The 11,867-nt window shown below is 30.5% G+C and overlaps 1 protein-coding gene across 1 annotated transcript; it reads left to right on the top strand.

Moving 5' to 3' along the window:
- Positions 1-1,222: 1,222 nt before the first annotated feature.
- LOC124358362 lies at positions 1,223-1,990 on the top strand. The gene has a single exon (XM_046810664.1). The coding sequence runs from the start codon at positions 1,223-1,225 to the stop codon at positions 1,988-1,990; it is 768 nt and encodes a 255-aa protein (XP_046666620.1).
- Positions 1,991-11,867: the final 9,877 nt, after the last annotated feature.

Here is an 11,867-nt window from a genome sequence, read left to right as displayed (position 1 = left end):
TATCAGTGGCATACACACAATACAGCACAGATTAATGCTTATTGAAAAAAACGGGATTTAAATTCTGCATAAAGGAATTAAGAAAAGACCAAAAGTTAAGAATTACGGACAAAATGTTTTGTAAAAGTAAAAGACGTATTCTTAATCTGCATCGCTGCGGGAGACTTTCTCTGTCTCTCTTATTAGAAGAATACTGTGGTGTAGTGGTAGCACGCTCATCCGGTAAGTGATAGATCCAAGTTGGAGATCCGGCTGAGCAAGTACTTTTGGTGATTCGAAATTTATTGAAAACAAAACTGGCAGTTTCTATTTGTACAAACGTTTTGAATGTAAACATTTATTTGACAGATATTTGATCTTCCTATCATATATTTGCCTAATTTAAATTCAATAAAGTTGACTAAAATTACCTGCACTGCGAAACTGGAACCCATGGATACCATTTTAAATTTTGAGTATATATTGATCAGTTTTAAGGAAATGTACGGTAAAAAATTTTAGCACAAAAACATAGTTGAATATTATAGAATTTTTTACTTTTACGCGTATAAACATAGGTACGAATAATAGTATATTACTATTTATTTGACATATTCCCTAGAGAACAGACTTTAAAATACTATAAAATTTTAATGGCAATTTGTGTTAAAAACGTTACCTTTTCACTTTTAATGAATGCTCTGATATTTGTACTGGATTTACACACAAAAGCAAAGAGTACCATTTAAAACTTTAAAAAATCAGAATTATAAATGAATCACATAAAAATGATGATCTTATGAGAGGAGTTGTTTTTATGAATTGCGATTGCATTTTCAAACATACATATTCAACTGTAAGTACTTATTTTACTTTAATACGTTAGAGGTGTTGCATGATTTGCGTGTATTTCATATTAAATGTTCAGTTTCTAAAGTATTTGGTTAAAACTTTTTATCACTTCTTGCAAAATTAACTCGTGCATGTATATGTGGTCGTGGTTTCGCCGATGAAATATAAATAAAGTTATCAACGCCGAGATTGAAATTTTTAACTTTTATGATCCCACAATCAATGCCACATCGCAAAAAAATATGAATTATACAGTGTGGTTTTTCATTGTTTAAGTCATTAAGGTACGTAATCTGTTAGTCGACACAATTTACACAGATTTAAATATTAAACTATGTGCAGCGAAACTGTCATAACAATTCCTATTTTGCAGATTTCAATTAGAATGAGCATGATTGAGAATGTCCACCGATGCCAAAGTATGAAGATGGAATCTACTGGAGGACAAGTTTCTTACGATGATATATTCAAGATGTTTCCTGAGTTGAAAGATGACTTTAAACGCGTTGAAACTAGTTTGGGAGCTTCTTTAAACGCGTGTCACGAAGAAATATCTGAAACAAAAGGTATTGTAAGTCAGCAGAAGAAGCAGTTGGAGAGTTTGCTGAATACCGTTGAGGAGCTTAGAAGTGAAAACATCATCCTGCGCAAGAAGTTGGCCCAGGCTGAGGAGAGGGCTGACGACGCGGAGCAGTATTCTCGCCGGAATACTGTAGAGATCCACTGCGTACCTTATAATAAGGGGGAGGATGTACTGAAAGTGGTGAAGATGGTCGGCCGCGCACTTGACTACCCAGTGGAGGATATGATGGTGGACGCGTGTCATCGGCTGAGGACCAGCGACGGCAGTGACAGACCACCAGGCATTGTCGTCAAGATGGTACGACGGATCGACGCAGAGGGACTTCTGCATAAGCGGCGTGTGAAGCGTAATCTGAACAGCCACGATCTGGGGATGACGGACAAGGCTGCCGTGGTCGTGTATGTCAACGAGAGCCTCAGCGCAGGGAGACGTCGACTGCTGAACGCCGCGCGACAAGCCAAGAGGGAAAAAGGGTATACCTACCTGTGGATCCGCGGCGGAAAGGTACTCATGCGGAAAAGTCAAGGTGATCCTGTGAAGGTGTTAAACTCAATGGACAACATCAGTGACCTGTAAGTGACTTCTACGACTCTTTTTCTCATATGTATTGTTATTTAGGCTTATTTTATAAGTTAAACTTATCTTTTGTTTCATTTTGTTTTTAGGTGCAAAGTTTTACATAATACGAGTACATATGATAACTATTAATGTCATTTTTCTTTTATATATGTATATATATATATATATATATATATATATATATATATATATATAAGGTCTATTGTACTAATTATTTACTTATAAACACCTTAAGTGGTTATAGTATATTACTTTTTTAATAAATTGTCACAAATAGAAGATAACGGTTGTTTAAATCAAAGTTGTGCTAATTCTGTTAACGTCTTTGTCCAAAATATTAGGAGCCTCAGGAAAAATTTTAATTTTTGTTTAGTGGAAATTGAAAATTTAAAAATCCGACCTAACTTTATCGTGCTAACTGAAATTTGGGTTTTGCCTAACGAGATAAATCATTACAAAATTGAAGGGTATACTGTGTATAGTAACTGCAATGAGGGTTATCGCGCGGGCGGTGTAGCGGTGTACGTGCAGGAGGGACATGAATGTACTGGTATAGTAGCGCTTCACGACATACAGTCCGCAGATTGTCTCCAACTAACCTTCCATACCGGTGTGTCAGACTTTGTCCTCCTCGCTGTGTACAGGCTCCATGCAATGTCTATGCACCAATACTTTAAAGATATTGAACAACATATCGCTAGCCTTGAGGGAAGGAATATTATTTATACAGGAGATATAAATTGTGATATTCTGAGTGATGACATTAATGCAAACAACTACTTCAACTTAATGGAAGGACTTGGGTTGAGTTGCTTAGTTGAAGAACCGACTCGTATTGCTGGTATTTCTCAAACTTGCATAGATCACTGTTTTCTTCGTTTTGACACAACTATCAATATAGGGGTTATACACGAAGCCCAGGTAATGCATTTAGGCATTACTGACCATTCTTTAATTTCTGTAACTTTGCAGATATGTACTAAAGCACCAAAAGTCAATCATGGATTAGAAAAAATAAATTATGAATCGTTATTTACTGAGCTAGGTGGAATGGACTGGGATGATGTTATAAGTGAATCATCTTTATCTGGAGCTTTCGAGTTACTCATTTACAAGATTAATACAGCTAGTTAAAAATAACACCCACTCTTACAAAACCACAAATAGAAATAAAAAACTCACACCTTGGATAACTGAAGTCTTGTGTAAACGTATTAAAAACAGAAGAAAAATATATAACTTATTGAGAGCGAATCCTCATGACGAAAGAATGAAATTATATTACAGACGATACAGAAATAGCTTAAGTGCTGATTTAAGAACTATGAAAGAGGAATATTACATGATTCAATTTATAAATTGTGACAGAAACCCTAAGGCTCAGTGGAAATTAGTAAATAACTTAATAGGCGAAAGTAAAAACAAACCCTCAGTTAGTGAGTTGGTTGTTAATGATGAAAAAGTTACTGATAAACAACAAATTGCAACAGAGTTTAATAGGTTTTTTCTTAGTATTGCAGATAAGCTGAGAAGTACTATCAATTATACAAAGGTAATCAACAACTCTCATTACAATCACGCCTTTCCCGTAGAAAGTTCACCTAGGACAATATTTTTGAGACCAACAGATCAGGATGAAGTTATCAAGCTTATTAAAGGACTGAAAAACAATAAGTCTTCTGGTTCAGATAATATTAGCGGTTATTTGTTTAAAAAAAGTACATAATTATATAACGCCAATCTTAACTTATCTTTTTAATAGAAGCATTCAAGAAGGAGTTTTTCCCCAATGCCTTAAAATAGCAACAGTTATTCCAATATTTAAACAGGCAAATTAACTGCTATAGGCCAATTTCTTTATTGTCTACGTTCGCAAAAATATTAGAAAAAATAATTAAAAAAAGATTAATTGATTTTTTCAAGTCTTACAAACTTCTTAAGTGAAAATCAGAATGGGTTTAGGCAAGGCGTAAGTACAGAAGATGCCTTAATTGATTTCATGGATAATATATACAACTCTGTTAACAGTGAAAATAAATGTGCTGCCTTATTTGTTGACATAACAAAAGCATTTGATACAGTTGATCATGGTATACTTTTAAATAAATTATGGTTGGCAGGAGTACGGGGTCATGCTTGTGAATGGTTAGTAAGCTACCTACAAGATAAAGAACAATATGTGAAAATTGATGGCAAATTTAGTGAGTGTGACATTATTAGATATGGAGTGCCCCAAGGTTCAGTTCTTGGCCCAGTTTTGTTTTTAGTATATATTAATGAACTGTGCAAAGGCAGGTTGCATGGCCGATTGACAGCGTTTGCTGATGACACAGCGTTATCGTACACTAATCCAGATCTACTAGTAATTCGCAACGTAATGCAGGAAGATTTAAATTATTTGCGTTTTTGGTTTGATAAGAATTTTATGATATTAAGTGAAAAAACAAAATACATTGTTTTTGATACAAAAAGCAAACTAAATTTTGAAAATCCACTATGTTATCATGACGTAGAATGTAAAAATAATAGCAACTGTAATTGCTTAAAGCTGGAATCGGTGAATCAAATGAAATACTTAGGTTTAATAATAGACTCAAATCTTTCTTGGAAGAGCCATGTAAACAAATTAAAGAGAGAGCTGGTGAGAACTGTTAGGAGTTTTTACTTGTTAAGGAACATTTGTCCAAAAAAGTCCTGATTAACATGTATCATGGCTTAGTTGGATCTCGATTAAGATATGGACTGGCATGCTGGGGAGGCACTTACGTCAGCACATTATATCCTATCATAATCCTCCAAAAGTCCTTCCTCAGAATCATAACCAATTCCCGTTTTACTGATCATTCCTGGCCATTATTTATGGAGTTAAAAATTCTTCCCTTTCGTAATTTGTATATTTATAAAGTTCTAAAAAAATTTGTTATCAGAAGTTTAAAAAATTTTGACGAACGGAATTTACCTTATATATTAAGAAACAATTCTGTTTTTGTTCCTAAATCAAATCTAACTATGGTTCAACAATTTTTTTCGTGGAGTGCACCGAGGATATTCAATTTAATTTCTAAATGTATTGATAAAAATTTCTCCTTAAACGTATATTTTAAAAATTATAATCGTTCCTTTTAAGTTTATCAGATTGTGAAAGCTTTCTCAGGGTAATTTCTTAAGAGAAGTGTCCATGTCATAAATTGGCATAGGGTACTCTAGGAACTACTAGGCTGTTAGTTTGTAAGCACTTTATGTATTATAAAAAAGATTTATTACTTTTAATAATATATTTATAATTCACTTACTTGTTTTGCGAAGTCTTTTTATTTAGTATTTTTATTAGTTTTGAAATTGTGTGCACAAACTTGTATTTCTGAAGTTATGTGCTTTGTAGTAATGCAGCACAGCCATCCTCCAAGTCGTTTTTTGTTAATAATAGGGATGGCTACCCCAAACAGGCTTGCCTAGGGTGTATGTCTACTATTTCACAGCTTTGTAGATACCTAGAAAAGTATTTATAATTTAAGAAAAACTGTATAAATTAATCAACCAAATTTTCTCTTTATGTTAATGTCTATTTCAGTTATTGTTTATTTTAAGAAATGTATATTATGTCCTATATGAGTATCATATTCTATATGTGTATCATATTCTATATGTATGTCATATTCTATATGTATATCATATGTGTGTAAATGAAAACTGTTTATCAAAGTTGTGAAATAAAGATTTTTTGAAATTGAATTGAATTGAAATTTGCCTCGTAATTTATTATTAAAACTTGGACGAACATCTTTACTTTTGAATCAAAATTTAATTATTATAATCTACAATATTTTAAATATTTTTGTTACCATATCGGAGTTGTTTATTTCATAGGTCTATAACTGTCCCTATCTGTATAGGAAATAACGCAAGTAAAAGTATAAATTTAATATCAGATTCTTGAAGTATACATTGTTTCTATGTGTATTTATTTTTATCTGTAATAGTGCGTATAAATGACCCATAAAAATCATATTTAATTTTATCGCCACTATCACCTTACTTTTTCAATCTTAAACTACCAGAATAAACACCAGAATTTTTCGGTAAAAAGTGTTATCATAATATGAAATATAACAGGAAATTTAGAAAATAATGACAACATGTTGACGGTATAATATACAAGAGTTATTAGACAACAATGTACCAAAATATAATTTATATTTACAACACGATTTTTAAAATATACATTGAAATATAATTTTATTAGAACAAATTGTGATCCATCGACTAAAAAAACCAACATAAAACAGTGGTAAAGAATATGGATTTATAATTATAAAACAATTTTATTTGATCAAGTAAATTTAAGAAAACAGAATAGAGGGCTCTGGAATAAGAAAATTCAGCTGGTTTTGTTATTAAAAAAATATAACATTGCTTACTGTTTTGACTTAAATGAAAAAATTAAAGACAAACCTCTTATGGAATTATAAAATATTTAAAAATCTTAGTGAAATAACAATAATACAAATTCATGACTATCCTCCAATTTGTGAACATTTATGTGTATTATTATTGAATGAAAGAATAATATGAAGTAAACTTTTTATTAATAAATATATATGGCGGGACATTACAGCACGTTCGATCTTTTTATAGTGCAACACGAAATATACTTATAAAAGAACACGGGGACGATATTTCAAAAAAATACATACTATCTGAAGATATAATGCGATTGTACATGAATGCATTCAACTCATTTAACTTGGAATGATATAAAAATGTGTTGTTGTTTTTCGTTGATTTTAGCGAAACTTTTCAACAGGGCTATGAGGAGATTATTCAGTTTATGAAAAGATTACCCCGATGTTTCTGACGGATCAAAAGTTTTTTTACAGATTCACTGTTTTATTTACAGATTCACTGTTTTATTTTTTCTGTAGGCCTATTAATTTGGACAGATATTTATATTGATTTTCGGCCCGTCCGAAAAGAGCGCTAGAAAACTCATATTGTGATCTACTTATATATATGATTAAATTATGATTCAATGATTAAAGTTATCCCTTCTACCCTCCTTTGAAATGGGAGGGGGTAAAATATTTTTTTTACTCCACAAACTCCAAAACAGTAATTTAATAAGTACGCTAAAAGTTGTGCATTGATATCTCAGTCCGTTTGGAATTTACCCAGGTGTTTCAGGTACCTTAGATGTAAGTAGTTGTTAGCCAATAACCAATGCTAGGATAGTCGTAGATATGGTTTTGTTCATGGCATTGGGTTTCTTTTGAATTTAACTTTCAAATTACCAGTTACAAGATAGGGATTGCAATTTGAAAATGTAAAGTGACCTCCCTCTACCCCCTCCAAAAAGGAAAAACATATTTTTACTCTATAAAAATCCATACAAAATATTTTAATAAGTATGTTGAAGATTGTACATTGATATCTCAATCTGTTTGGAATATAGAATAGTCTGTGGTGAATCAGGACTACACCCGGTGTTCTGATTTATATCAATCCAGATTGTATTTAAGTTTTTGGAGAGTCAAAACTTAATGCATTTTCCTTTATCTGAGTAAGTACATCTATTTAGAGGATTTAACTAATTAACCATCCATAGGAACTAAAAGCATATAACTAAAGTATCGTTTATTTTACACCTCAAATAGCCTTTGATTATGTCAGAATCATCCGATTTACAATTATTTCTCATATGTATCCTCATTCCTAACAAATCATGTTTCAAAGCAGTACATATTTAGACAGTAGGCTCTATATTTATAAAAACCGTTGACTATTATTATATGTTCATTTTTTTTTGTAAAATAAACATTATATCATGTATACCATACACAAAATATTAAAAGCGTCATGTTTTATAATACAGAATATTACAAACCAGAGGTAATAGAAGAGGAAGACAATATAATTGAGGGAGAGTATTTTCATTGTGAACTTCAAAACGATTGCTCAGTACAGTATCAGCTGAAAGCGCTGCCTACAGGCTCGTAGACGTGATTTCATCAGGCGATTAAAGCAACAATCGGAATCTATTATAAGGGTATGTTTGAATGGCTGAATTACCTCACATCTGTGTACAATAAGTAAACAGTTTTACAACAAAATTTACAGAAAGCAACAATGCTTAAAGCTAAATCACTTACATGGACTATTATGCGAACATAGAACATAAAACATAATGACGACGAACAAAATGTTTAATAATTTTTATCCTATAACTTCGCAATATTTTATTATATATTGTACAACAATTCATTTCAGTTAAATAAAAGCTATGATAATACAAACATAACTTTTGTTGAATTAATTAGTAATTGATTCATAACATGAAGGAAATTATTCATCTCTTAACATAAAATTTATGTTATAAGATATTTCAAATAAAATTCCAGAAACCTCTTGGTAAATTTATTGTTTAGCTACTGAACTCATATTAAATTTTCCCTACTTTGATACCCTAAATCTTCAATTTAATTAACAATAAACAATTTTGATGTTGATTTATTTCACATATAATTTCTAAAATAGTATGCAAATAAATACAGGCCCTGCTACATGGCAAAACTAAAGTCTAGAGCAAAATTGTTTGGATATCTTAGGGAGAGACAGATAAACAGACTATCATACAGAAAAGAAATTTAAATATCGGTCCGGCAGACAGAAGGGAAATTGTGCCACCTTACTGATAAATAGGTGTCAACTACGCTCAGTACTCTATACAAAGAAAACCAAGCAAAATTTATATATATATATATATATATATATATATTTTTTTTTTTTTGAAATATAGGTATAGAGTAAGTATTTAGGTTACAAAGTTCATTCTCTAGACGTAGTAATGACCTTTGTTGGTGCTCAATTACCACCATTATTAAAAAAACAACATAAGATATCAAAAATTTAAATAGGACAAAGTAATATTAAAAGCGGATAACATGCACACAGTGAACTCTTGCCATTATTGGTTGAGCTTTAGCATAGTAGCTGTAACAATTTCATTTATGTCCGCCACTGCACATGATAACCCAAAAACAAAGGTAAATATGCTAAAGATTTTAAATTTTGTTAAAAACTTCATTTATATGTATGTAACATTTAGTTTTATGATGGTGAATGACACTTCATGGGATTCATAATAAAAATTACAAAACATCTGCTCTTAAACAAATGTAAAAACAAAATGATTGACATCGTAACACGTATAGCCAAAGAAATGAAACTGTTTCTGGTTAAGCTTCAACCCACTTTGTGTATAGATAAGGTTTACCGTCTTCTGTATTCTGTCTCACAGAACATAACATTTCTGCTTGAAACAGCTATATTTTGGGATCTAATCGTATCCTCAGGAAATGAAAATCGTCTGTCACAACCTAATTCTGTGTCCAGAGATTTTTATGGCATAACTGTATAAGATTAAAATTTAACCACTGTAAATAGCTGGTTTTCGTAACCTAACGACGTGGCACCCTCTAATTGCGTTAACTCTATTAAGAATCTAATCTTTTTTCCGACTTTTTATCAGTTTTCACAAACTATAATTCTGTAGCGTGGTTATCACTTATTTAACGAAGCGGAACAGGAAACAAAACAATATGGCTGGCTGTGAAGCTGTATTGGGTGTTCCATACTTCATGAAGGTGAATCTGGCAAACTGGTCACTGACGATAAAAAATATGATCCGCAAGGTTTGTATTGAAAATATAGTACCACAATAAAGACAGAAAATATAACCGTAGTTTTATCTTTTAAATAGGAAATATTTTTAATTACAAGGACATAGTATAGATATAGCATAGATTTGCATTAATTTGCTGTGTGAAAAATGTATTTTGCTAAAAATAATATAAACCATGAATATATTTTATTGTATACGTTGTATAAAATTATTTTTATTCGTGATTTATTATTATAAATGAACAAAATGTATTGAGTTGAATAACACGTTTTTTATCAATAGTAAACACATAATAAATGATAATATAGTGTAAACGTAACGTATAATGGGTAATCACGTTACAGACATCTAATAAACATAACGAATTCCGGTACTATGAATAGTAATTCAGTTATATGACGCGTTGTTGCTTGTCACATCATAGGATGAAGTGTAGGTGCTATTTAATAATTACAGTTGAGTGACCACTAACACATCAGGACAATACGGTTTATTTTATTTGTTATAACCGCTGGTATTTAAAGTTAATGTAACAGGATTGTTAAATACATTCTCGAGGTAATCAACTGTTGTGCAATACTATTTTTCAACATGTACCATTACTCCACTGTATCGTATTATCACAATAATGTATAATATTAATTCAACCAAAAAATAAAAATTTAAAAAAAATTATACCATAATATACGTTTATTAGTGGACTACTTAAATATCATATATTTCAAAGAAGATTAATAATCTAAAATTAATTGTAAGTTTCAAGTTTACTATACCTTTGTATTCTGATTTAAATAATGTATGATAAATAAATTAAATAAATAAATATAATATATATGAAATATATATATATATATTATATTATATATATATATATATACAGGGTGAGTCAGAAATATGGTAAAATATTTTTTTAAGACTTGATTGTAGAGCTAAAAATAAGAAAAAATTTATATAAAGGTAGGTCCGGAAACGCTCCATTAGTGAGTAATGGCTAGCGACAGATTTTGCTTTGTTTTCAGTTCACCTGGTGAAATTAAGTGATTCTGAAATGTTTTGTTCTTACTTTTTAGCTCAAATAAGTTGGATTTATAAGGAAAATCATCTGAAAAATCAAATACACTAACTCTACAGGTTGTAGTGTTACCAGTTATTGAGAAAAAGTATGAAATTTGCCAAAAATCTAATAACCAAAAATACCGTCTTAAATGTTTGATGTCCAATAACATTGTTAAATGACCAATAAACAAATTGTTTTTGCTAATACAGATTGTAGAGAATTTAATTCTGAAAACAACCATAATAAACAAAGTTACCTAATTTGTAAAATAGTTATGAAATTGATTTCTCACGTACTGCACTACACAGCAAGCTTTTGCTGTTTTATAATAAGGAAAATGAGTATCTGATTTGTAACAGCTGGTAATAATTAATCATATAAACAACAGCTGTTTAAACATTTTAAAATAATAAATAATTAGCTGGGAATTTATTATTAGATGACATATGTAATTATTAATATTATAATAATTACTAATTGCCTTCTAGAATTATCAGAAAATATTACTTTTTGGGTTTGGCTTCGTAATTACGTCCGATTATAGGAGAGAACATAAAACATTAGTTAGTAAAATAAACCATTTAAAAAATAAAAATAAACTAACTTTCATTATAGTAGTAAAATTTACGAACCTTAAGGAAAAAATAATTTTATAAAAAAATGACTAAAATCCTGCACCATATATACACTGAAAGCAGCACCAAATTGTAGGCTAAACATACAAAAAAGTAACCATTTTGTACAGAAAATGGAATTCGAATATAGACCGTATTTATGAACAGGTTTAAAAGTGTACTATACTTTACTATAATATTATTTATGAATTATGTGATGTAACTGAATTACTTAGCATACAAACCAGATTAAAGAAATGTACTTATGATTACCCTTCCATAGATAACACTACATCTTATTTAAGTAACCAGGTAGTATAATATTTATTTTACATTCTTTGGACTGTGCATTTGAGAACCAACGTAATGTACCTATCAATATTCAACTATGGAATGCGCCATTTACTATGATGTACGGTTCTAAATTAATGTGAAAGTTTCCTTTTGTTTCATATGAAACGTTACACATCATAGAATATAAAGAAATGCAATGGAGGGCGTAATGTGTATTATTATATAGCTAAA

The sequence above is a fragment of the Homalodisca vitripennis genome, chromosome 3 (assembly GCF_021130785.1).
Source record: "Homalodisca vitripennis isolate AUS2020 chromosome 3, UT_GWSS_2.1, whole genome shotgun sequence".
NCBI lineage: Eukaryota > Metazoa > Arthropoda > Insecta > Hemiptera > Cicadellidae > Homalodisca > Homalodisca vitripennis.
Note: the sequence above shows the minus strand (reverse complement) of the source record. Positions and strands in the feature narration are given on the sequence as shown.

Excerpts from the sequence above, each read along its gene's own strand:
- LOC124358362 (XM_046810664.1), top strand. The coding sequence starts at position 1,223 with ATGATTGAGAATGTCCACCGATGCCAAAGTATGAAGATGGAATCTACT.